Here is a 27,889-nt window from a genome sequence, read left to right as displayed (position 1 = left end):
CTGTGTTGCTGGTTGTAACAGCACAATCCCCTGATTACAGGGTAAAGTGGATCTTGGTGGACTGCTCCACTAGCATAATGGCAGTCTTACTGTTAATGCCGAGTTGGGTTGCTCTTGGTCCTTGACATGTTTTGGTAGGCACAGGCTGTGCTAAGATGTTGAATTTCTTTTTATTTATTTTTTTTATTTTAGAAAGAGAGAACATGCACACGAGAGTGGAAGAGGGGCAGAGGGAGAGAGAGAGAGAAAGAGAGAGAGAGGGAGAGAGAGAACCTCAAGCAGGCTCCACGCTCAGTGTGGAGCTGGACTCGGGGCTTAATCCCACGTTCCTGGGACCATGATCTCAGGTGAAATCAAGAGTCGGACGCTCAATGGACTGAGCCACCCAAGCACCCCAAGCGGTTATATGTGTTCAATTATACATATAACATGTTACCTGCTAAAGCACCATTTTCAACCACGATGCTATTGTTTTATTTTATTTTATTTTATTTTATTTTATTTTAATTTAATTTTATTTTATTATTTTATTTTATTATTTTATTTTATTTTTTTATTTTATTTTATTTTATTTTATTTCATTTTATTTTATTTTTCCACGATGCTATTTTAGAGTTAAGATAACTAACTAAGCTCCAGAAAAGCTCTCTTGTTTCTAATAAGATTCTTCTTCAATCTCTGTTTTAGTCAAACCAGTAAGTCGTACTTGCAAAGTTGTCTTGAGAATAAAATGGGGTGTTTAACATAGAGTCCGGTACTAAATAAATGTGTGTTCCCTCCCTCTTCAGATGCCTTGAACCAAAATGTGTATGGGGGGAAAGTAATATTCATAGAATAAATGACTGGTATTTACTGAGCACTTAGTTATATATAGACCCTGCTGTATCTAGAGATAAAAAGATGGGTAACGTATAGGCCAACAGCTCACTCTCTTGTAAGAGAGGCAGTCATTTAAACCAGTAATTACTGCAGAGAGTGGTAAGTACAGCCATAGACATATATACAAGGATTGACGATAACTCACAGGAGTGATGAATACCTTGTCTGAGTAAAACGACTATCAGGAGAGTTTTCAAAATAGAGGTGATGCATCAATTGACTATCTAGCAGCAGAAGAAAGGATTGGATTCCAGGCAGAGGCAAAGCATGTATAAAGGCATGAAGGTTTAAAAAACGGAAGAAGGGGAATAACCCAGGGCTCTCTGGAGGCCTCGAATGAGTGCATTTTAAATTCTTTAAGGATGGCTTGTTGAAGGACAAATGTGGGACCAGCAAGGGTAGCAGTTCCAGCTCCGATTGTATGTGTTGGAACTGCTGGGCTTACGTGTCCCATGGTTGTCATGGAGTCTCAACATGTCTGGTGATCTAAAGTGGCTTGAATGCTCTAGAGATGGCATAGAGGTCCAGAAGATGGGCTCACAGAGGCAGAAGAGGGCCAGCACCTCTTGTACAAAACCCTAAAGGCTCCTTGTAATGGACTGAATGTTTGAGCCCCATCCCAAATTTATATGCTGAAACCCTAAATCAAATGTGATGGTATTTGGAGACGAGGCTTTGGGGAGATAATTAGGGTTTGATGAAGTCATGAAGGGGTGGTGCTCATGATGGGATTAGTGCTAAGTCTCCCTAGTTAGAAAATAACGTTGGTTTGGGGGCGCCTGGGTGGCTCAGTCAGTAATGTGTATGACTCTTGGTTTCCACTCAGGTCATGATTTCACAGTTTGTGAGTTTGAGCCCCACGTTGGGCTCTGCACTGACAGCGTGGAGCCTGCTTGAGATTCCCTCCCTCCCCCTCTCTCTGCCCCTCCCCCACCCTCAAAAATAAATAAATAGAAATATTTTAGAAAATAATTGATAGAATTGTGTCGCAGGTCTAATATAAAGATAGCTCTCTTTTTCCTTTCTTTCTGTTTTTCCTTTCCTTTCCTTTCCTTTCTTTCTTTCTGTTCCTTCTGATCGAGAGAAAAAGTTATCCCCCTATTTGTAATTATCAAAGAATGCAGTCATCATAAAACTGCTTTGAATTCCCTTGAGTGCAAAGCCACTTTGAGCCAAGTTAGTGTTCACATTATTGTTGCATGAGCGTGGAAGGGATGAATGTCACAAAAAGGGGCCTGCACCTCATCCTGTCTCTTGTCTCTTACCTTCCTCTTTTCTCTTCAGCAAACACCATGACCTTCATCAGGGAATAGCTCCCTTGTTCATCTTGCGCTTAATTAGAAGCAAAATTTTAGAGCAGCATAAAATGTCCATGCATGGTAGCAACTAAACTTTCTACAGTGGTAGGTCGAATCACTAACTAAAAGCTGAATATCACACCCATAATTCCTCATTTGGCTTATGTGCAAAAGATTATTACTGCCAAACTGCACATCAGGATCGCTAGGCTATTTTTGAAAATGTTTTCCTTTAATAATACTGCAAATACTTATGGCCAAGCAATAAAAATAATGAGACACAACATCTTATTTGGTAGTGTTTTCTTTCTAATACTTTTTTTTTTTTTTAGATTCCCTGTTTGAAGGAAGAGGTTTTACATTGTCATTTGGACTAGTCTTTCAAAATTACATATTTGTATAAGTATTTTTCTCTTACGTAGAAAAAAGAATATCAAATAATTTTTACTAATTAGATTACCTTTACCTACCATGAAAGGACTCAGTCTAAGAATAAATAGTGTCCTTTTCTGTGTTGCTTCTATCATCAGTGGGAGGCTCCTACCCATACTGCTGGGACTCTACATCTTGTTAGGAGCTCACTGATTCAGAAATCATGAAAAAAGCAAGAGTGAATTACAGAATATCTAAACAGCTGTTTATTTTTAATACTCCCAGTATTTACACTAACCCAATAGCCATGTAAATGTGTTATAAAGCGTACCTTAAGAACTAGATAAAAAACATTTTCGGTAAGTAGTATGAAAATCTTTTCCTGTGGAGTACGTCTAACCCTTAGACAGGTTACGCTGTCCTGATAATCTTGCTTACCTGTCGGTCTAAATAAAGAGGTAAACCAAGGGAAGCTCAAATGACCAGAAATTCGGGAAACACAGGCTGTAAAAACTACAGGCCAGTCTGTTGAGGGTTTGGAGTGGGTTGTATTTATGGACCCACTTTATGGGTCTGTTTATGGAGCACGGGGTGGGGGCGGGGGGTTGCAGAATCCATCCAGAGTCCAAGCAGTAAATTCAGTGGCTTGAGGATGGGGAGAGACTCTGGGCAGATGTTCATTGGTCAGGAGATGAGACTTGGTCTTCTGTAACGCAAGCATTAGCAGGAAATCCGTCCCTCTGTTCCTAAGTTCTTTTCTTCTGAGGGCACAAGCATGAGATTCTCCGTTTCATATCCTCCACTTCCATTTTAGATTGAAATGCTTTTGCACACCATTTTCCTAACAGATTCCCTCTGCAAATACAGCTCAAAGGTATCTTTAGCTGAAGTGTTGAAGGTGTGTTGCATGAGGACCTGGCCAGTGTGTTCTCCGGAGGAGTGTTGGCTACTCAGCCCTGGGGAATGTCCGGGCAGTCTTGACACTCAGTCATTCTTCATCACACGCTGCAGGAAGCCATGCGCCAAGACTGCATACATGTTGCGCCATCACTGGGGTATGACCCTGTCCCTGTGGAGTTTACAGGTTGGTGGGGAAGGAGCTCCAACCAAGCAAGCAGATAGATACGTCATTACAAACTGTAGCAGTTGTCATGAAGGATTCGAATACCCTGCAGTGCTAACTACAAAGGGGGAAACCCATGTAGGATGGGAGGGACAGGGAAGGTCTCAGAGAGGAGGCGGCATTTGGGCAGAGAGCTAAGGGAACAGGAGCAGCCTTGCAGCGGGACCCGCCGGGGGAGGGGGAGGCACGGAGTACCCTGAAAGTTGGACCTTTCTCATGAAGACCCAGGAATTTTGCCATTTACTAACAAGAGGCAGCTTCTCTTTCTGGAGGTGAGATCTCAGAATTTGCACTTAAGGTAATGGGCTGATTGATTCTTGAAAAGCCAGAAATAGTGGAGAGAGAAGGATGGAGGCAAGAGCAGGATCTAGAGGGCACAGGAAGGCTGGATAAAGGTCCCAGAATGCTGCAAGAAAGCCCTATTAGAACAAATAAACAAAAAGAAATAAAACCTGGTTTTATAATGAATAAGCTTTACGGGCAAGTCTAAATTAAGGCTGGGTTCTTCCTTTCCATTTCTGGGAGCAAACAAACGTGTGTTAATAGCTTTTTAAAAATAGAATGGAAATTCTACCAAGGCCCATCAGGGAACAGGAAAGAGAAGGGCCTGAAGGCACTGGCCATCTGATGCCAGCATTGCTGGTCTATGCTTTTATCACTTTACCCCACTCTCAGATTTGACTGGATTGATGTGCTTCATATGCAGTTGGTGCAAATGCTAATGACCTCCAGTCTTTTGTTTATTTTGGTGTCAGAGTTTTATCGTCAAGGTCATTCTGAAGATATGCAGCTTCTTAACTATGCAAAGTTGGTAAATACTCTTGGTCTATTATGTCTTGTATCTTTCTTTTTCTTTCTATTCCCTGGAGTCTGCCTTCTCTGTGAATCCCCCTCTAACAGGATGTCGTGGTTTATTTTTTCCCTGCCCTTTGCCGTGAGGATGACGGGGAGTCTTAACCTTTTAGTAGTCGCCTGCTTTGTGGTGGGTTCCTGTTTCTCTGCTATCTTGGGAATTTCTGCCGTTTGACTGCCGGGTTTTGCAGATTCATATACTCTAACCCATTAACTCTTCAAGCAGACCAGCTGTGGTATGAGGGCTGTTTGTTATTTCTCGTATAGTGTTCTATTCTCATCTAGCAAGACCTGTGCTCGAATTTCCAGTCCTTTCTATAGAACAGTCTCACAGAACTAATGTAGTCATAATGAACCCCACACCGCCTGCAAAGACCTCCAGCTCACCAGGCCTGCTTATGAAGAGAGGGCAGTGGGGCAGATGGAGAGAGGGGCTCACTCAGAGTCAGGCGTGAGTCTGCATCAGCCTTTGCCACCTGCTGGTTGTATGGCTTTGAGGGGAGTCACGTCACCTCCACAGACTTGTTTCTTTGTAAGGTGGTGATCAGACTGGGTGTGACCACAGAGTTCCAGGGGTTCTGAAGAGACGCATGGGGGGATGGTGGAGGGGGGTGGGGAGGGCAGCAAAGTGAGAGGTGAGCATGTTGGCAGGGCCCCCAGGACCAGGACCAAGACCAGTTTTTTAGAGAAAGTATTTTGTGGCTTTAAAACCACGAGACTGTATCATCTGTATGGTTCTTTACAACTTTAAATACCTCAGATTGTATGAAGGATGAGAGTCTTGTGCCTTCCTCCTCCAGTCACAGCTGGAAAGGCTCTGCCAGAGCAAGAACGGAAGTAGATTAGGAGCCAGGCTGGGGTCTGGGGTAGTGAACTAAGCCTCCCATGGGGTTAGGAAGTGATGGCCTTTATGCTCTTTAAAGATATATATATATATATATATATATATATATATATATATATATACACACACATATATATATATATATATTTTGTTTGTTTATTTATTTATTTTTGAGAGAGAGGCAGAGAGAGGAGAGAGAGAATCCCAAGCAGACTCCACACTGTCAGCATAGAGCCCAACATGGGGCTCGAACTCACCACCTGAGCCGAAATCAAGAATTAGACGCTTAACTGACTGAGCCAGCCAGGTGCTCCGATGGCCTTTATGCTCTTGATTCAAGTTGTTGCTCTGAGACTGAAGATCTATATGACAGAGGGGTAGCTTCTATCCCTTTAGGGAGTACCAGTGCCACTCCAGGGTACAGATGAAAGACAGTATCAGGTTCTTTGAACTTAGGCTTGTGCTTCTTGATGGGTAGGAAAGGAACATTGGGTGCAGTTGGGTATATCCCAGCCAAGGTCTCTTGCCAGATCCCAGCTCCTCATTTTTTCTTTTCTAAAAAAGTTCTGCTTTCTTTCTACAGCAGATAGCAATTAAAACAGAGACAATCCTGTAGGAAGCCAGCAGATTCTCTAGGACTCAAACTAGACATACATCTGTGCCTGGACTATATTCTTTCCAGAGGAGAATCCCCACCCAGTTAGAGGGCATTCTTAGGACTTCTGGCCTTGTGGACTGCTCAACACTGCAATCAGTTTGCATTAGCGGATTCTTTATCTGGTAATGGTAGCAAGACAGGTATAACACATAGTTTTTAAAAAGATGTACAAGAGCAGGTTTGATTCTTGGAATAGCTTTGTAAGAAAGCCTGTGCATTTCCTTTGAGTCAAGGGAAATAAGTTTAATTATTAATTGCAATGTATCTGGAATATGGCCTTTTTATAGCATTAGAGAAAGAACTTCTGGCCTGGGAGGAATTTGATACGAACTGGAGAGTAATGATCTTCCTGGCTCTCGTGGAAAGTAAAGCAAACCTATTTCCATTTGCGGATAGTTAGAAGGTGGGAGAGGAGGCAAGGAAAGAAGACATTGGGAATTACATGGCATTATTTGGGGTATTTGACTGTTTTACAACTAAATCATTTGCAATGTGATTTCCACAGTGGTTGGACTTGGCCTGTTTTCCTGCAGTTTCCTCCTGCCCTCCTAAAATTTCCCTAGCCTTCACTCACTATACATTGTGTCTTTTCTCTTCCTCTGGGTGTAAAATGCAGGGATGTTGTGACCTTCCAGGATGTTTCTTACACCTGGATTTCTTCGTGCATGGCATTGACAAGTGAGGTACGCACACAACCAATTCTTGCCCCTGTGGGAACAGCTTGCCTCCATCTATAGAACACAGGGTGATCGAACATCTGTGGAAATGATTGTCTTTTCCATTTCTTGTGCACAAATAAATTGTAGATATTGTAGGTATCAGATAATTATCTTTGTTCATGCACAAATAAATTGCAGTTATTATTTTTCTTTTATGAGATTTTTGCTGTTCTTGGGTTAGTTTGTAAACTTCTTAAAGTTAGTTGGGCTTGTGTCTTCATGTTCAGAATCTGAATTAGGGTATTATCGACCCATTTCCTTTGAAACAAAGTCCATAAAAGGAAGTGCCAGCCATTTCATTAGGCTTGATCAGGGTGGGCAAACTGTGGCCTGCGTCTCAAATCCAGCCCACTGCCTGCTTTTGTACAGCCTGTTAATTGAGAACAGTTTCTGCATTTTTAAATGCTTGAGGGGGGAATCAAAAGAAAAATAATATTCTATTACATGTGAAATTTATGTAAAATTTATGTTATTTTTTTAATTTTTTGTTTATTTTATTTTTGAGAGAGAGACAGAGCGTGAGTCGGGGAGGGGCAGAGAGAGAGGGAGACACAGAATCCGAAGCAGGCTCCAGGCTCTGAGCTGTCAGCAGAGAGCCTGATGTGGGGCTTGAACCCACAAACCGCGAAATCATAACCTGAGCCGAAGTCGGTCGCCCAACTGACTGAGCCACCCAGGCGCCCCAATATGTGTTTCCAAATGCAGTTTTATTGGATTACAGCTACATTCCTTCATATAGTGTCTGTGGCTGCTTCCATATAACGATATCGTTGAGCAATTGTGACAGATGCTGTATGGCCCACAAATCTAAAATGTTTACTATTGGGCCATGTACAGAGAAAGTTTGCTGACCACTGGGCTTCAATAATTAGAACAATAGTTGACTCTTAGGAGCTAGGCACGGTGATAAGCAGCTTCCAGGCATTGTCTGATTTAATCCTCATAACAACTCTATGATGTGTAACTCTTACTGCTGTTTTACAGATGAGGAAAAAGTTGTGTAATTTACCCCAGATCACACTGCTGGTCAGTGTCAGAGCTGGGATTTTTACCCACATTTGTCTGATTCTAGAGCCCAAATATCACCCACCACAGAACGCCATCCCAGTTGGGAGCAACACCCATGAGCATCCTTGGCGGGTCTGAGGTGGAGGCCACAGATCAAAATTGTTTGAGATCAATTTTTTGTTGTTGTCGTTAATTCATTATTTGAGATTTATGTTTATGTCTTTCTTTTTTTATAATTTTTTTTAACGTTTATTTATTTTTGAGACAGAGAGAGACAGAGCATGAACGGGGGAGGGTCAGAGAGAGGGAGACACAGAATCTGAAACAGGCTCCAGGCTCTGAGCTGTCAGCACAGAGCCCGACGCGGGGCTCGAACTCACGGACCGCGAGATCATGACCTGAGCCGAAGTCGGCCGCCTAACCGACTGAGCCACCCAGGCGCCCCATATGTTTATGTCTTTCTTATGAGAGTGCACAAGTTCCTTAAAGATAGTGACCTAATGCCATGCAGTGCCCAGCACATAGTAGAAGCTAAATTAAAAGCTTGTTGAACAAAGTAGGTAGGGAATAGAGAAAGAGCAGGAGAAATGGGGGGGGGGGGGCGGGGGGAGAGACAGGAAGAGGAAAGACATTATCTAGGAAGAGTCAGGATGCTCCCAGCATTAGCCCCCTGCCCATGGATGGCTCCACTTGGCACCAAGGTGGCTCGCTGCATACCAGGGCTCACAGGTGTGGGTAGGACACCCTGGGCCTGGCAGGCCCGACCTGACCCATGTACATACCCCCTCTGCTGTCTGGGGCCTGGTTGCTAGTCTTCTGCCCCTGTTCCCCTTGCCTCTGGTGGCATGGTGGCTTCTGGCACCCAGCCTGGACATACTGCCAACCCTTGAGGTAGAGAGCTAGGTAAGTCAGTATTTGCTTTAGAGCATGTCCATTCAGGGGAGGACATGAAAGCAAGGCTTCCCAGTCTCGGGTCCAGAAATGACAATTTTCCTCAAAGGGGAAAACTTTGAATCTGGAAAGGTGCCATAAGGAATCGTTTCTTGTCCTATCTTTCCAAGAAGGCTGCTGACTCTAAAGGCAAGATGGCCAGTGAGAAGTCACTTCCACTGGCAGATAAGCAGCACACAATAGGAGACCTTGTTTCTCATAAGAATGAGGAACAGGGGGGTTTGAGCAGAGACTCTCTACCTTCCCTGCAGGCCTGGGATTAGGAGTTGGAGTGAGGACTCACCAAGAGCAACAAAGTAGCGCTCCAGCCTCTTACTCAACTGTGTCAACCCAGCTAGGACTCAACTGGCACTAAGTGGGTAAGAAGGCCTAGGCAGGCTGTGTCCAGCCGAGTGTGATAACAGTGTATAGATACATCTTTTCTGACTTTTCATGACTCTGCCCACTCTCATGTGTTGATTTTATTTTATTTGGCAGAGGAAAAGAATTAATGGGGAGTAGGATATTAATTAGTTTATTCATTCATCCAAAAAATAAATGTTTACTGAACCCCTACATGAGCCAGGCTCTAGGAAGACAAAAGTAAATTAGTGATTCCTAAAAGAACCTATAACTCTAGTAGTGGCAAATCTACTAGTGCTACAACCATAGTAATACATGTATTGACTGTTACTATGTATTGGGGACTGTGGTAGGTTCTCTTAATTGACTAAATCATTTAATCATCATGATTACACTCTGAAGTAGGTTACTGTGCCCATTATATGGTGAAGAAATGGAGGCACAGAGATGTTAAGTTACTTACTCAGAGTCGTAAGTCAGAGCCAGGATTCACACCCACCTCGACACTAGGGTCCATACTCTACACTGCACCACACAGCTTCTGATTATAGTACTTGAGACTGCTGCGTGTTAAGCGCAGTGCTAAGACACTTGGATACTATACCATTTAACCACCAGGACAGCCTTCTGAGATGATACTTTACAAATAAGCTTACGGAGGCAGTGAGCAACCCGAACATAGAGCAAATACAGATGCCTCTCCAGGGCCTGTGTGCCTTAATTACAGCATCGTGGTAGTTGGATTCTAATATCCGGATATGTGACCGGTGTGGCGTCGTGCCACGCACACTGCTTAGAAAAATACTCTCTCCTGATTACATGAGTGGGGGAGGCAGCCTTCTGCCGGTGATGTCAAGCTCCTCTATCCTCAGATTACCTCTCTCCGCCAGGGCGCCCAGGCTCCTACTTTAGTATCACCCTCCGAGCTAAAGCACTGAGCTCTAGAAGTCCTCATAAAGGCAGGTGTGTCAACAGGAGAAAGTCCCATCTAACTCCGTAGCACCAAGGTCACATTAGCGCAGGAGGACTGGAAGGCCAGAGAGCCACAGTCCCAGGAAATGGGAACCGCCACAGTTGGAGCACCCACACTGCTGCGGGGAGGAGTCAGGTCAGGGCGATCCCCGCAGCTCCCAGCTTTTATTGCAGGCTCGACTCCCCTCTCTCGGCTCTCCCATCGGCAGCACTTGAATCAGTTATTTTTACAGAGTGGTCCTGTTCCCCGGTGAGAAGTAAGGTTAGAAAAGGAAACCAACAGAGAAGGGAAAAAAGAGAGATTCATAATGCAAGCAGAGCTGCGGACGCCTGGGTGGGGAAGGCCGACGGCCTTTCTTCGGCGAGGGCGGGGCTCGGCGCCCTGGGGGTGGAGCCTGTTGCCGTAGAGACCACAGCGGGCGGTGGCGAGGGTGCGGAGAATGCTCGCGGAGCTCCGCCCGGCCTGGGAAGCCCGAGCCGTCTGAGACAGGCCGGTGTCTGCGATTGTTACCTTGAAATAGAGGCCTAGACGTGGCATCATCTGGTCAACAGAAGCATATCTCAGGTTCCCTGGGCACTACATGCTGGTTTGCACACAATCCATTTTAAGGGACAGAGAGGAAGCGATGGAAGAAGGGAGAAAGCGCCTACCGGGGCATGAGTAGCGGCGCCCCCACGTCAGCCACCGGCGGGCGCCCCGCGCGGTCATCTGGGCTCTGCCCCGCGCGGCTCAGGTCCCGGCCGGCCGGGCCTCAGCCGGCTCAGTCACCGAGGGACGTTTGCAGTACAGAATCCCCCACTCTAACTCAATCCCAACCTGCCAGTCCGAGCCACTGCACTGATTAATTAAACATGGTAAACCACCGAAGCACGCAGGAGCTTGGCACCGCCTTGAATGTAATTGTCAAAATGAAAAGTGTGATCATGAAACTCCGCTGGAGGGAAAAACAACACTTGATACTGATGTGCTCATCAGTGCGGACATTAATGTAATTAGGAATCCAGTGAAGACTGGGAGGTTATCTTCCAGGCATGCTCAGGACGGCTAGAGGCAACTTTGAATTATCCAGGCCGGACAGTGGCAGAGCAAGTGTTTTGTTTGCTTCTTTTTGCTTTTAGTTTTTGCTAGAGTCAGAGCAAGACAAAGAATAAGGGGTAGTGTGGTGCCGAGAAGTTTGTTGTATCAGTGCATGGCAGGGCCTTGTGTTTCACTTCAGGCTTCCCCGTAAGGGACATCTTCGGGCTGTGAAGGGGCTTGGGAAGATCAATGACAAGGAACGCAGACTGGGTAGGCCAGCAGCACAGCTGTGGTTGTGGGTTCCAGCTGCCAGTCAGACTCACAAGGCACAAATAGTTTTAATCTGGATTTATGGTTAGGAAACATTGACACAAAATATACAGCAGGAGATATGGCACCTTTATCCCACTGGCGACCCAGCAGCTTCCTCTGCCCCCTTACCCACTTAAGGTATGTACCAGGGAGGAGACCCAAGGTGTGTGGGGGTTACGACACACAGCAGTCAGAGCCCCTTTTCCCTACCAATCTTTTCTGCCATCCTACTTATATAGCCACCCCACAGTCTTACTGGTACACACCACAGATGAAACACACATAACATTCCCCATTTTTCTTAACTGTAGTGTTTTCAGAGGAACGCTGCTGTGGGCAAATCAGGTCATTCTCAGGCAGGCCTGCCTCAGCCCAGGCCTCATGTTAACTTTTTACCCATGGTAGGTGTGGGTTTAATTGTGTCTCTCAGAAAGATAGGCTGAAGTCCCTAACCCTGTACCTGTGACCATGACCTTGGAAATAGAGACTTTGCAGATGTGGTCAAGTTAAGATGAGGTCATATTTTATGTGGGTGGGGGTCCTTTAAGAAGAAAAAAGAGAGACACAGAGAGGGAAACTCCATGTAAAGACCCAGAGATGCACAGGGAGAAGACAGACTTGACAATGGCAGTAGAGGCTGGAGTGATGCCCCTACAAGCCAAGGAACACCTGGGACTACTAGAAACTGGGAGACACAAGGAAGGATCTTCCCTGAGAGTCTTTGGAGGGAGCTTGAGCCTGCCGAAGTCCAGGTCACCTCTACGACACAATTGCTGCAACACCCTGGCCTGGTCACGTAACCTTTCTGAATCTCAGTTTCCACTCTAATAATGATGCCTGCTCTGTTTCTAGATTTCACTGCAGACCAAAGAGAAAATGTACTACGAAGGTGCTTTCTAAACTATAAACCATCAATCAGATATGAAGAATTGTCTCTCCCTAATGCTCCAACTATTTTTCAATTCAGAGATGAACATTTACCTTTATATCATGTTATGTTACTCATTCATTTCTGGAAGGACTTTTGTCATTCTACATCTACTCATTGGGCACCTACTGTGTGATAGGCACTGCACTAGGGGCTGGGGAGTTGGAGGTAAAATACGGAGCCATCAATAGTTTTCAGCAAAGAATGCTATGGAGCACATAGGGGTGACACCCAATCTAGATCGGGGGGGGGGGGAGGGGTTGGGATTGGAGGAGGAGTCAGAGAATCCTTCTTAAAATAGGTAGTGTCTTTACTGAGTTATGAAGAATTCGAAGGAGTTAAACAGAGGAAGGAGTCAGGAGAGGATAATAACATTCCCAGCAGAACAAATGGAATGTGAGCCTAGAGATTAGTGTTTCTATAACGAGTGCTATTGGTAATGTTAGAGGATAAATATAAATGTACTCGTATGAAATTTTCCCAGGTATTGGAAAATGTTTGGCATCCCTGCCCCCAGGCACTAACTGTCAGTAGTACCTGCCTACTCCCCAAGCACACAATCAATATGACAGCGAAAAATGCCTCTTCACATTTCCAAATTCATACCCCATCACTTCATGGCGGTGGGGGGGTGGGGGGAGGCAGGTGTCATTTCCTAGTTGAGAGCCACTGGTAAAAAATGCATGGTGGCATGTCTTAAGAATTAGAGTATGACTGGGGAGGACAGGTGGAGAAAAACGAGGAAGGCAGAGGCCACATCATGAATGGCCTTATATGTCATCCTAAGGAGTTTACTTTCTAGGAAAATTTCCTTGATCAGAGATAGGTAGACCATATATGAAGGGCTTTGGATTGAGCTTGGCACGTAATACATGGTCAGTAAATTTTGGATCTCTGTCTCCCAGAATCTTGCCAAACCCAAGTTTAGTTAGCACGTATCTGTTCTTTTTATAGGCACTGTCTGTATACTTCCTTAGTGTACATCCCAAGTTGGCTGATGACAGTTAACTCACTAATGTCTATTCAACTGGAGGAAAACAGTGAGGAGGGGCAAGATGCCTCTAAGAAGTCAGTGAGGTGTGCAGCCGTCTCCATCCCAAAGAGTTGAGGTGCTTCTCTGCTCTCGAAGCCTTACGGTGTAGTTGTGTGACGCGTCAATATAACTCGGAAAGGAACTGAGCCACTATATACCAACAGCCACTACCACCACCATCTATCTACCTGTTGCTTGCCAGGGAGTGCCAAGGAGGAGCTGCTGTGGCCTGCTAACCCATCCCGTGGTAACGCAAGGCCCAGCTTGTAAAGGGTTGTATTCATTTGCCAAGACATGCACTAAAAATGAGGCTGTGTTTTCCTATAATAAACAACATTATAGTCTGTTAGGCTGCAGACTGGGTCCTCCGAACGCATTCACCCATACTTAAATCATGGTGATGAAGCTATTTGGAAACCCACCTGTCCTAAGGAATGCTGTTTCCAAGAAAGAGATATTCCCAATTCCAAGTAAAACATCAAAAACATACATGACCCTCATTTATTCTACCTTCACCCGAGGCTGTAGCCACACTAAACTACCACTCTCAATTCCTGTGAGCCATCTCTTGCCTCCAAGCCTTTGCCTGTGCTGTGCTCTATGCCTGTAATGTAACCCATGCCTCCCTGCCCCAGCCTGTCCCTCCTGTGGGCTCCCAGAGCCCTCCACTCCCTCTGCTGTCAAAGCACCTACCACTCCATGTTGCAATTGCCTGCTTATTAATCAGTCTTCCACACTAGATTTCAACCTTCCTGAGGGCTGAGAAACAGTTACATTTTTCTCTGTATCCTCATGCGTACTCAGTGCCTGGCGCACACTAGACATTCAATAAGTATTTATTGGAATGAATGATCAAATGAGTAACTGAACCTTCAGTGACTGCAACCCCAGCCAAAAGACTAAGGATCTCTCCCACTTTCCCACTATCTTCTGAGAAGAGAGACTCCCTCCAGTTGTATGCCCCAGAGTTTGGGTTGAGTGGAGGAAAAGGAGAGAGGCCAGGAGGATGTGCTGCAAGAGAAGTCAGCATTCAATGCATTTGGCTTCAGAAGGCCAGCAGCAGCACCAAGTCGGGCTCCTTTGTGAGGGACTGTCTTAGGAAGAGGACATGGTAAAATGGAGTGGGGGTAGCCTGCCTGTAGTTTTAGGGGTTGGTTCTAATTAAATTAAACTTCTAAACCAGAACATATGTCCACTCAAACACCTGTATGGGAATGTTTATAGCAGCATTATTCATAACAGCCAAAAAGTGGAAACAACCCAAGTGACCATCAACTGACAGATGGATAAATAAAACATGCTATATCCATACAATGGAATGTTTTTCTACCATAAGAAGGAACAGAATACTGTCACATGCTATAGTATGGATAAACACTGAAAACATCATGCTGAGTGAAAAAGGCCAGATACCTAAGACCACATATTATAGGATTCCATTCATGACCAGAATCTATAGAGGGAAATCTATAGAGACAGAGAGTATATTAATGGTTGCTTAAGACTGTGGGGGTGGGAAGGTAGAGGGTGATAGCTAAAGGGCACAGGGTTTCTTTTGGAGATGATGAAAATGTTCTAAAACTGGCTGTGCTGTTGGTTGCCCACATCTGTGAATATACTAAAAGCCATTGACTTGTACAGTTTAAATGGATGAATTATATGGTATGTGAATATCTCAATAAAGCCATTAAAAAAAAAAACTTGTAAAGTAGGGTGTTAACCTGGGCTTTTGAGAATTGTGTACCACCTGAAATAGCATGGCAAAATTGGCATGTCTGGGGTCTATTTCACTGGATACTGACACTCACCCACACCTTTGATGGTAATCATCACTGCTCTGTAGAGCTGAGTGCCCCATGACAGGGCTCAATGCAATGCCTGACTGTGTGGAAAGGATGTGATGAATATTAATGTAATCAAATGTGTGAATTAACAACTTTATTTAAATAAAAGGTTTCATGTCCAATTTAAAATTTTTTTAATGTTTATTTTTTAGAGAGAGAGAGAGAAAAAGAGAGAGAGCTATAGAGCGTGAGCAAGGAAAGGGCAGAGAGAGGGAGACACAGAATCCAAAGCAGGCTCCAGGCTCTGAGCTGTCTGCGCAGAGCCCGACGCAGGGCTCTAACTCACGAACCACAATCATGACCTGTGCTGAAGTCAGACGCTTAACTAACTGAGCCACCCAGGCACCCCTCATGTCCACTTTTAAACTAGTAACTAAGCAAAGAATATAATGCAGTATGGTTCCCTGCCTCCCCTGCTGTAGAAAAAGGAATGATTGTAAATTCCGTTATGATATGTAGATTTTTTTAATTCTAAAGTATTGTTTGTCATAGGATCTAATTGTTTTTCTATGGCTACGTGATCATTTTTATGTTATGAAAACTAAAAAATAGTTTAGTCGTCTAATAGGAAATCAAGGTATATAGGTGTGCAAGGTTTGCCAAGTTTCTCAACCCTTAACTGAAACGTTCCCATCATCAGAAAAACAGCAGGCTCTGTTCACCCCTGAAGCAAATAAATATACTACATGATTTTTGTCTGAATGATTAGGACCACAAAAAACAGAGGAATGGCATTTGCATTATTTGACTTGGAGGGACTGTGTTTTATAGACCCTTTTCTGAGTAGATACCAAGAGGGGAAAAGTTAGTTGATGCTTGTTGAACTCGGCTGTTTTGCATATTTATAAGTTTACCTTTGTGTTTCAAGCTACTTAAAATCTAAGGAAACAGTATGTTTTCCCTAACGAAAGGAAGTGACTGTATGCTCTCACACCCACCGAAAACACTCCTCTAAATTTGAACTGAGGCATCGTATACCTAGTTTTCCTTCTAGGATCTATTCTCACTGCATCCCCCTTTTGCTTATCAGCACACCCCCTTTCCGATTTGTAACTCGGTGTCTGTCCGGGCTGCGTGGCGCCGGGAGACGTGTGCCGGGGGCTCTCCCCGGCTTAGCCGCGCGGCCACATTCCGGCGAGGGACCTCCGCGGCCCTGCACGAGAGCGTGGAAACAGCTGACTGCTGACTCAGAGGGGAAAGCAAGCCACCCGCGAATCTCATTGCAGCTCGCTGCTGCATCCCTATCCCATAATCCCTTGCTTGGTTTGCTGCAGTCTTTTCAACAGACGCTGAGTGAGAAAAAGATGTCCTGTAAGATAAAGATTGATTGGTTTGAATACCGAAAGGGGTCTCCCACTTGTTAATGACCCAGAAACATTCCTGCCGACTTTCCTGAGCCTTCTCTCTTTTCCTCCATTTTTCTTCTCTGTTCTGTTCATGAACTGGCACATCACTACATAGAGCAGAAGATATGCTGGGCTTCTGATGATGGCTGCACTGCATGGTAGGGAATTTTAACCAGTTTCTTTGCATGGTGCTTCCAAACTTGGGAGGTTAGCAGAATGTGCATTGTTCTTTTGGATTGCCGCGGAGCTGCAGCGACAGGCTTGGGAGGATTTAATTCTTTGCCTCGTTGATTAGTCTGTCTGCAGAAATGGGTAGGTCCTAAATGTTCTGATTGCTGAGTATTATGCCAGGTGGATAGCTGATTTCTCCTGTTCTCTCTCTGCTCTGGCTTTTTCTTTTTTTCTTTTTCTTTTTTTCTCCCTTCTCTCTCTTGGTGATGCTGCATGCTCTGTAACTATCAGATAGAGGGAGACCCATTCTTTGCTTAAACAAAGGCACCAAATTAACCAGAATAGGGAGAGAGGCATGCAAGATTTTCTTTCTTATCAAGTTCCTAATGTGATGTGACTAGATTTTTATCTTTACTAGTCCTCAATTTTAATGTGTATTCAGCTTATTTTAAATAAAATATTTCCCTCCCAGCATTTCTCTGTTGGGTGCGAAGATGGGGATGAAGTATTTAAGTTGCTGGATTCCTTCCTCCATACCCCAGGGTGGAGGAGAATGAACCATTCAACCCTTCCCCCACTCGGTCCTCTGTTGGAGAACCCTGGGGTTGAGTTCCCAGTTACCATTGGAAACCCATTCATTCATAATGCATGATTCGACCCTCTGAATTCTAAATGCCATTGATAATCAGCAAATATGCAGAAAATGATTTGGGCTTTTTTTCTTTTTTAACATTTTTTTTTTTTTTTTTTTTGGCCTGCCTTTGAAGTAGACTCAAATCTGGGTGGAGTTCAATGGTAGCTTTACACGGGGGGAAAAGAAATCCTTGGGTTGGACCTTAGATTTGCTTCCTGAAACAGTGGCTACGATTATTCTGACAGCTTTCTCTACTAGTGTGCCCCACCCTTTCATTATTCCTTATTTTGGGAGGATAGGAAAGCAAGTAGGAAGGCTATTTATTTTAAGCTAAATATTAAATATTAATAAGTGGATTTCTGAACCAAAAGGTATAATGGTATCTGTCTTAAGATAGATTCAATATCATTGCTTTCAGGAGCAGATCTGGATTCAGAATGAAGCATTTTAAAAATTATTAGTTTGTTTCTTTGGCTTAGATCGTATTACTGCAGTTTTATTCTCTGTGAATAATTGTTAGAGGTTTTTGTTATTTTTTTAGGTTAGAATATGTAAGGAGAGCCATTTGTTTGTCCAGCTTCTTCAATTGATTTCTTAAGTATGAGGATTCAGTTCTGCTTAGCGTGAACCTATTTTCTGGTGTCTTTCATTATTTTCAGGCAGACGCTTCAGCAGCCCCGGTCCTAACCGTCTGTTAATGTTAAATAATGCACGCCCCTCCCGAACGAGCAAGCACACAATGAGAAGTTTCATGTGTGCTGTGGTATGAGAAAGCAGCTTTTTGTTACAGAGACGTTGAGTCGTGGCCTATCCTAAACCTCTAAGCGTTTCTTTCCAGTTTTCTCCTAGAAAGACCCAAGTGATTTGCATTGGAAAGGTTAAAATAGGACTGAATGTGCAAATGTTCTCCGATACAATGTGCCTGTTTGGAGAAATAGGAATCCAGGATATGTATTCCATATATTTTAAAAATGGAGAATAAAATCTATACATATTTTTCACCAGAGTTAATATTATAATCCTGAGATGACTTTTTTTTTTTTTTACTTATATGAAAAAAGCTTCGTGGATTTTTTTGCTTGTGAAATAAGCAAAAACACTCATTCTTTGTCTTACTAAAAATTGAAAACGTCCTTCATTTGGATATTTGGAGACATTAATTACTCCAAAGTTATGACTTTCTTGTATCTATCTTTAAGTCGAAGAAATTCTAAATGTGTAGCAATTTTTAAAAATTTAACCTAAGCTTAATTTTTAAGACTCCCTTGTGCTTTTTTTCATCATCTCTCTGATAAAACTAAGACTTTAACAAAACATTTGTATGTATTATTGAAATGTATGGAGGAGAAATACTTTTACACTTTAAAAAATTTGCTGCCAAATTATTTACTCTCATAGGTTTTTTTTCTTTAAAAAATGTGACTGAATTACTTCTAATTACGGCATAATTATAATTTGCACACACCTGTAATTGTTTTTTTGAAAATGTCTGATGCCATCTGTGCCCTTTATTACTTATGTAAGGATTTGAGTGTCAGAATAGAATTTGTCCTATAATGGGGCTGGCTATTAGAGTTCTCTGAATATTTTTATTGTGCAGGTTGTCTGAAATGAACAGATCAGGTTTCCTCCTAGAATTTGAAGGTTTAGGTTAAACCAGATACTGAGGGAAAAAATGAGCCCAGTGTAATTATTCAAACAGCACCTTGGAAGGAACCTTCATTACTGCTTTCTGCGTGCTAGTCTTTCTACCCTCTTTTACTTTACCCTCTTCTGCCTTCATGTTCTCAGTCACCTCCGTTCCTCCATTAAGTGCTTTTCATTATTCTTCTTGAAAACTTATTAAGGTAAACATTTATTCTAATCAGCAACAGAATTAAATAATGCACTTCCTATCCACCAGGGACAAAAGGGGATTTGCTGTTGCACAGGCCTATGTCTTTTGAAGTTCTGATGTAGAAGAAATTTCCCCTCCCCCTTCTTGCTAACCTTGCCCAATTTCCAGAGCTTAGGGCCTTGGCCTTCCTCTGTCTTTTTTGTGGTCCCAGAATATGCAACCTCCTTGTAGTCCCAAAGGAAAGCAAGGAAAGAGTCTTGGCAAGGTGATGGATGTGGGGAGAGGAAACCCCACTCATCCTGACTGTCCCAGGGCACTGTGGATGAGTGTTAATCAGCCTGACCACTTAACACTCAATCACACAGACCCAGCTTTCTGTACCTTAGAAAACCCAAAGCAAATCTTAAGAACCGACTTAATTGCATCGTGAAAGGTGAGGATGTCTATGAAGAAGGCAAAGACAAATAGTTATCTATACTAAGAGGTAGAGGAAATAGGCATAAATATTCTAAAGATGAGTTGGGGGCTTGACATAAATCAATTTCCGTGTGGTAAAACCCAGCAACCTCGGGAAGCTGTCATACATTGGACCCTGGAAATGATAAGAACCTTTGGAAAGCTTGGGCACATCCTTGCCTGCAGACAGAAGTTAAAGTGAATGGCTTCTGGAATACACACCTACTCACCCCCAAACACACGCGCTCATGCATGTACTATCAGAAAAGATACTGCATCTGGCCTTCTAATTTACAAAATGGCCCATTTGGGAGGCTTGATTTATCTGGAAATAGGTCACCCTGTTTTAATTTCACTGAAGATTGTCCTCTTTTCTTTCTTCTAGTTAAGTCCTCTGTAACAATGCAAATTCAGTTGCAGGTGAATAAAAATATGCTCATAAATTTTAAAAACTAAAAATACTTTGTTTCTTTAGTCATGTTTTAACCTGTGCCTTGAGCTCTAGGTACCATCTGTCCTGGCAGGTAAAAGATAGAACATTGTGAGTTATAGATAATCCTAATAGTTTGAGATTTTCTTTCCTGTAAACGCGCCAGAAAAATTTTTAACTTCTTGGGAAGCTGATTTTATTTTTTATTTTTATTTTTTAATAATTCAGAATTTACTACTTTCTGTTTTTAAAATGCTATTTATTTTTGAGAGAGGGAGAGGGAGGGGCAGGGAGAGAGAGGGAGACAGAGGATCTGAAGCAGGCTCCACCAGGCTGAAGCAGAGAGCCGGATGTGGGGCTCGAACTCACAAACCGTGAGAGATCACCTGAGCTGATGTCAACCACTTAACCGACTGAGCCACGCAGGCACCCTGGGAAGCTGATTTTAGCCTGTCTGCGTCCTTGTCATTGGCAGTAAAAATGTAACCATACTAATAAATTAATCCAGCTAAGTGGCAACAAAGAGAAGCAGTAACCCAGGAATGCCATAAAATTAAACAGAAGTGGAATCTAGTGCCTTTAGGATGGTATATAATCAAATATGCTGACTCTTACCCACAAATCACATGTTAAAATTTTATTTTCCAAAGGAATCTTGACCTGTTTCCCAACCGTGTTTCCTAGCCTAGCCAACAAGTTTTCCCCCAACTCTCTCCCCTTCTCAAGCAGAGTGCTTTCAATTTGTCTTTTGTCTTCTATCCTCCCTTCCTGCTCTTCCCCCTCTGGTGTCAGCAATAAAAAGTTTGGATCATTATCTGATCTAACTGGTATACTCTGGGGTGGGAATTGTGGTCCCAACCCTAGAATTGTGGACCCAGGCATTTTCCTTTTGTTTCTTCTCCTCTCAAGTTCTTCTTTTCCACTTGGTTGTCATTTCCACCAAGTTCTAGGGGATTTGAGGACGTGAGCCAGGAAAAATACCAGAGGTGACGTGAGGGAAGAAATGCTAGGATGGGGGGTTTTTCTATGCGCAAGGATTTTGTTACATGCGTATTGCATTGTTGTTACAAAAGCTGTTTAGTGGGCACGCCCCACTAGTGAGGAATTTTTGTGTCAACTTTCTTAGACTTTGTATTTCTGCGCACATGTGTCCTCAGTGGTTCTCAATTCCCGTTCCGCCTTTGTGAGTGTGTTTAAGTATGTCACTGAATATTTACCCTCTGGCTGACGGCTTGTGTTGCTAAAGATTAGATGATCACGTGGGAAGGCAGGTAATGTCTGATGTCAAATGAAAACATTCACATGACTGATGACAACCATGCTGTTTATTATGTACTAAGTCAGCCAGTGCCGCTTTTTTCTGCTACTGGGACTGAGTCCATTCCCGTGTTATACTTTATTTGCTCAGTTCATTCAAAGAAATAATGAGTGTCTATCATGTATGAGGCACAGTTCTAGCTGCTGCAATCCTTGCCTTCGTGAATCTTACATCCTAGAGAGGTGGGGAGGAGACAATATGCAAGATAAACACATTACATACTATATCAGAAAGTGACCATTGCTACAGAGACAGAGAGCAAGGACGGGAGATAGCAAGTGCTGGGGGCTGGGGGGCAAGTTTCAATTTTAACCAGAATGGTCAGATTGAGAAGGTGCTATTGAACAGAGAGGTAGAGAGGAGGACCAAACCCCTCTTGTAAGCAGTATTGCTGTTGGTTTTCCACTGACAAGGAGCCTCAGCCAGTCTCCCCACATAGCGAGAGCTCTCATAGCTAGTTAATGTCAACAGCACCCTAATGTTGGCTATTTATGTAGTTTTAAAATGGCCCTTCTTAGAGCGCCTGGGTGGCTCGGTCAGTTAAGAGCCCAACTCTTGATTTTGGCTCAGGTCATGATCTCATGGTTCATGAGATCGAGCCCCAAGTTGGGTTCTGTACTGACAACGCGGAGCCTGTTTGGGATTCTCTCGCTTTCTCTCTCTCTGCCCCTCCCTCACTTGCTCTCTCAAAATAAGCTAAAAAAATTTTTTTTTAAAATGGCCCTTCTTGCCATCCCTTCTCTGTCATTTCCTCTGTGTTGGCCTTTTGTCGGTATGTAGAGTGCTAGTTCCTGCATCCAAGAGGATTCGGGTTCCTTCAGAGACAAAAAGCCCATTCCATGCATGCTTGTAGGTGCTCCTGTCCAGAAACTGGTTTTGCAGATCTCCAGGAGAAGAGTAGTTCTATATGCTGATCTCTTTCACTGTCATGTGCTTATTTCTGCTGGTCATGCGAGTAAGAAGGATCTCTGACACTTCCGAAACCAAGATGGCGAAAGGAGAACAGCCGAGAATCTAAATAAGTATTTATTGCTCTTCTAATCAAAGCAACCAGAAACTGTGGTAGTGCCCGGACACTTTAAAGGCTGTATACATTTTATGTATGTTCCTCGCGGCGTATTCAGACTGATGGAAAGCTTCCTGTGGTGTTTGTTAGCACATTCTGTGCCTCTGTTTTTCTCGGTACTTTATCCCTTTAGGAGTAGTCAAATTGTCTTTCTATTGTGGGTATCCAGTTATATTCAGGGAATGATCATTACCCTGGCAAAGTCTCGGTTTGGGGATCTTTGGGGCTTGGAAGCCTTTTGTGTTGATTCTGAGAGTCCTAAAAATCCAGATGTCTTCAACAGGTCACTTGTGACAGATCTGTAATATTGTCATGCTTTTAAATTAGTGTTAAGGAGTCAACTTAATTTACCATATAAATTAACAATACTAACAAAGACTTACTCCCACCCACTTCAATAATTATCATAAAATTAGAGTGAAATATTTTTATTTCAGCATCAGAACATAATGATGTGAGCTCAAGAAATTTCATTTACTCAAATCATACCATTTGATTAAAACAAATGGTTTCTCCTTGCCCAAACCCTAAAATTCTAAGGTTAAAAAAAAAGAGTGAAGTCAATGCGATGTTTTCTCTGTACTTTTTTCAATACTCAGCATGACTGATTATTTCAAAGGGGGATATGAAATTTTTCAAAAGCTATTCAAATTAAAATTATTTTTAACTTATTTTAACTGAAAAGTTCAATATAATTTTTTAAAAAGTTATTTATTTGTTTGTTTTAGAGATAGAGAAAGAGTGTGAGCAGGGGAGAGTGGCAGAGGGGGAGGGGGAGAGAGAGAGAGAGAGAGAGAGAGAGAGAGAGAGAGAATGAATCTTAAGCAGGCTCTGTACTCAACTTGGAGCCCTGATGCGGGACTGGATCCTGCGACCCTGAGATCAGGGGTCTCAGCCAAAATGACCTGAGCCAAAATCAAGAGTCATATGCTCATCAACTGAGCCACCCAGGTGCCCCTTAGATATAATTGAAAATATATATATATGGAACACATCATGAATTTTTGTGTCATCCTTGCTCAGGGGCTGGGCTCACTTATGAAGTGAGCACTCCATAATTTTTATCACACATACACACACAAAGTGTTAATCTTGTTTAAGATTAGGTATCAGATAAAGCAGAAGACTTGAAATCTGAGCTTTCTGATTCACTGATTTTACTGGGTGACCTTGAGCAAGTCATTTAAACCCTCGGCTTTGGTTTCCTTATCTTAAAGACAGACAAATCCATTCCTTCCCTTTTCTGATGTCATGGGGATGTGGTTAAGAAAAGCAGATGATGTGCCAATACTTTGCGCTCCTGAGAGATGAGCCACATTTAATCCAATCAATGAATATCATTCTCTACTCTAGTTCTTTAGGGAGACATTCTAGGAAAGAGAGAGCAGATAGTGCTGGCTAATTAGATATGTCGCACTCACACTGTTTTAACTAATGCAGCGAGTTCTGTTCAGATGTGACACTCTTGTATAGCAGGTTCACAATGTTCTGTCTGTTTATGAATCATGCTCTTTAATAAGCTTATCTAGAAAGTATAGAGTTGGGATGTGGGTGTGTCCTATATGTAACTATACTCAATTATGTATAACTAGTAGAATTTTTTAAATGTTTGTGTATTTATTTTGAGAGACAGCACACACATGCAGGTGAGGGGTAGAGAGAGAGAGAGAGAGAGAGAGATGGAGAGAGCGCAGAACCCGACTTGGGGCTCAATCTCACAAACTGTGAGGTCATGATCTGAGTGGAGTTCAAGAGTCAGATGCTCCATCTACTGAACCACCCAGGTTCCCTGATAGAATTTTCTTATTACAAGTTGACATACTTTTTAAAAATGTGGTGAACTGGTGGGGAGAGAGAAGAACTATCATTCATGTTTGAAAAAAATTTCCATTAAAAATTGTAGAATTGTTGATTATGTAAATATGGTATTTCCCAGCTTCAAACACAGGTCCCAGGCCAAGTTAAAATATTATATATAAACCAAGCTTTTATAGTACATACAGCCTTCTTAAAGCACACGGTCAAGGGAGGTATGGTGGTTTAAGGAGTGAACAGGCTATGGGTTTTGCATTCTGGCAAACTTCTTAACTGAGCCAAGTTTTCAAAAATCTGTGGAATGAGAATAATATTACTTCCTGCCTAGGGTCATATTGAAAATTAACAAATTTTTTTTGTAAAGAGTGTTTCTGTTGGGAATTGGGGGGCTGTAGACACCTTACCAAATATTTAGAAAATTAAGAAGTGAATTTTAGCTTAACCTTGGTTTACCCTTTTGGAATAGAAGCCAGATGTTCTTCAAGGTGGTAAATGAAGCTGTGTTTATGTTGTAACTTTACCCTCCCTTGGAGGCCCTCTGCATTTTTCTCTCTTGCCCTCTTCTAATTCTCTTTTTCTGGCACGATTCCTGACATTTTGAAACCTTCTCTGAATTAATTAATTTCACCAGGTCCCTCAGATTCCCACACATGAATACCAACAGACATTTCTTAAAATGTTAGGAATTATCTTTAGTTCTGAAGAGAACACTCTGAACCACATACAAAGGTCTTAATAAAAAGTTCTAATTATTCTGGAGCACCCGGGTGGCTCAGTCGGTTAAACGTCCGACTTCAGCTCAGGTCATGATCTCATAGGCGGTGAGTTCGAGCTCCACGTTGGGCTCTGTGCTGACAGCTTGGAGCCTAACTTGGATTTTGTGTCTCCCTCTCTCTCTGCCCCTTTTCCCACTCATGTTCTTTCTCTCTCTCTCTCTCTCAAAAATAAATAAATATTAAAAAAAATTTAAACAAGTTCTAATTATTCCATCCTTGCATGTTAACAGTATGTAGGGGAGGGAAAACTTTTTCTTAACACACTTCAATTCTGTTCCTGAAGACTGCAAATTAAACTGACAAAAGACAGATTATCAAGAGAAAAGGATGTACACATTTTACTGGTAGTTTATTTTTCCAACATAATATATAATATTCTAAGTTTATTAATTTAATACTTTTAATTTTACATGCATGGGAGCTTCACAGAAAAGAAATGAAAACCCAGAGAGGCAGTTGGACCTGGGGGCTTATATACTGTTCTAACAAAGGATGACAAATGGTGGAGAAATGGCTAGATAAAGGAAAAGGAGGTTTAGGGACAGTAAATTGTAGGAAAGTGACCAGGAAATGTATGGTCCATAAGGGTTGTTGAGTAAGATTTGCTATGTAGACTCCTCTGCCATGCTATCCCTGGTGATAATTAAGAGTCTCCTCTTTTTGGTATGGGAGAGTGGGGCACCTTTACAAATGAAAATTTCCTTTGAAAATGGGAAATCGATGCCCTGCTTTTAAGCAGGGGGGAGAGGACAGAATGCCCCTCGCCAACCACCAGCTGCCTTACCGTGTCTGCTGTTTCTCAAGTGCCTCCAGCTCAAAATAATCCTTATGCCAAGATGGCACATTTTGGAGTGACGTTTTGATCCCCTTCAAGTACAATAGTTGGGAAACCATTTTATCTTAGTAAGACTGTTCTATTTGATATAGATTATACTTTTATAAGACTGTAGGTATAGAATTAAATAGAGTCATAAATGAAGGCATGAACAGGCAGAGCTGTATAAGTATTTGGTCCCTCGGTTACCCCTGCTTGCAAAGCCAGCAGGCATGCCTCTTTGTGCAACATACGTCTTCTAATTTGTTTTGTTTGCATGGTGAACATGTGATCATTTTATTGATTTACAAAATAAACAGGCATTTCACTGTATGCCTCATCCAGCATTGAGGGTTGGTTATGGTCATTTTGAGGTCACTGGCATGGAATTCTACCTGTATTCATAACATGGTGTCTGTAGTGAATGAACCAATGATTGATTTGCACTTACAAGTTATTATATATTTTTCCTGTCTGACAGCAGCAGCGTGCAGGGTCAAAGACAGCCGGCCTCCCATGTCAGTGGTCTAGGATGGCCAGTGAAGCCACCAACATCCCAAGTCCTGTGGTGCGCCAGATTGACAAGCAGTTTCTGATTTGCAGTATATGCCTGGAACGGTACAAGAATCCCAAGGTTCTCCCCTGTCTGCACACTTTCTGCGAGAGGTAAGCCTCCTTTGTGCTCAGAGAAGAGAGTTTCACAGACTGATCTCCTCCAGCTTACCAAGGGGTTCTTTCCAGAATTGTCCAGTTACCTATGGGAGACAATAACTCTTTTGTGCTTATGATAGATATCTAGAAACATAATCATGAGTTGCCAACAATTTACTCTATTTTATTATTTTTTTTAAATTTTTTAATGTTTTTATTTATTTTTGAGACAGAGAGAGACAGAGCATGAGCAGGGGAGGAGCAGACAGAGAGGGAGACACAGAATCCGAAGCAGGCTCCAGGCTCTGAGCTGTCAGCACAGAGACCAACGTGGGGCTTGAACTCACGAACGGTGAGATCATGACCTGAGCCGAAGTCGGACGCCCAACCGACTGAGCCACCCAGGCGCCCCTAATTTACTCTATTTTAAATAACTACAAGTGAGAGAAAGCAATCTAGTAGCTACTGATTCATTCCCACAGGACATAGAACATTAAATATTTTAAGATTTCAAAAATGTTTTAATTTCTCCCTTGTGTTTCGTCAATTTTTGCCAACCACAGTTCCTTCATACAGTATCTTTGGTGAGGGCCAATTAAAAATCTATTATGGGGCACCTGGGTAGCTCAGTTGGTTGAGTGTCTGACTTTGGCTCAGGTCACGATCTCGTGGTTTGTGGGTTCGAGCCCCATATCGGGCTCTGTGCTGACAGCTTAGAGCCTGGAGCCTGCTTCGGGTTCTGTGTCTCCCTCTCTCTCTCTGCCCCTGTCCCGCCCACATTCTGCCTTTCTCTCTCTCAAAAATAAATAAACATTAAAAAAAATTTTTTTAATCTATTATCTTCTCCCATACAACACATGAGGTAAAATACCTTAGTTAAAAGGGAGAGCTTCCTCTCAAAGATACTTCAGAAGTGGGGCACCTGGGTGGCTCAGTTGGTTGAGCGTCCAACTTCGGCTCAGGTCATGATCTCACATTCTGTGAGTTCGAACACCGCGTCACACTCTGTGCTGACAGCTCAGAGCTTGGAGCCTGCTTCAGATTCTGTGTCTCCCTCTCCCTCTGCCCCTTCCCTGCTCACGCTCTGTCTCTCTTGCTCTTAAAAATAAATAAACATGAAAAATTTTTTAAAAAAAGATACTTCAGAAGACATATACTAATGGCACATTTGAACATAAAGATGTTGCAGATGAAGAAAAAAACTATGTGTATGAAATAATTATAAATTACCTGAACATGTAATTTGCTATATATGAAAACACATTTCTTTATCCTTCTTAGTTTTTTCCATTGAGTTAATCAGTTATCAAAATACATCTTTACTTTCTCGTTTAACTTAGCACATAAGCAATTAAGCAGATAAAGTTTGTTAGTAATTAGTTTGTGTCCTAATTTAAGTATTTCCCTAGTAAGGTTATATTT

At 42.7% G+C, this 27,889-nt stretch overlaps 1 protein-coding gene across 14 annotated transcripts in view; it reads left to right on the top strand.

The window, feature by feature from the left end:
• TRIM2 (tripartite motif containing 2) overlaps positions 1 to 27,889 on the top strand; it is a 158,947-nt gene that overhangs the window by 76,703 nt on the left and 54,355 nt on the right. For 8 of the 14 annotated variants that reach the window (XR_008296072.1, XM_053216852.1, XM_027067541.2 and 5 more), the window contains exon 2: positions 26,298 to 26,482. Coding sequence is in view for 12 of the 14 variants with exons in the window: in XM_027067541.2 (XP_026923342.1) it covers positions 26,298 to 26,482 (185 nt within the window). In the remaining 2 variants the exon portion in view is untranslated. Of the gene's footprint in view, positions 1 to 15,950; positions 16,658 to 26,297; positions 26,483 to 27,889 lie in introns of those variants that run through there. The other 6 variants (XM_053216853.1, XM_027067537.2, XM_027067562.2 and 3 more) reach the window with 4 other exon arrangements.

The sequence above is a fragment of the Acinonyx jubatus genome, chromosome B1, assembly GCF_027475565.1.
Source record: "Acinonyx jubatus isolate Ajub_Pintada_27869175 chromosome B1, VMU_Ajub_asm_v1.0, whole genome shotgun sequence".
Lineage (NCBI taxonomy): Eukaryota > Metazoa > Chordata > Mammalia > Carnivora > Felidae > Acinonyx > Acinonyx jubatus.
Note: the sequence above shows the minus strand (reverse complement) of the source record. Positions and strands in the feature narration are given on the sequence as shown.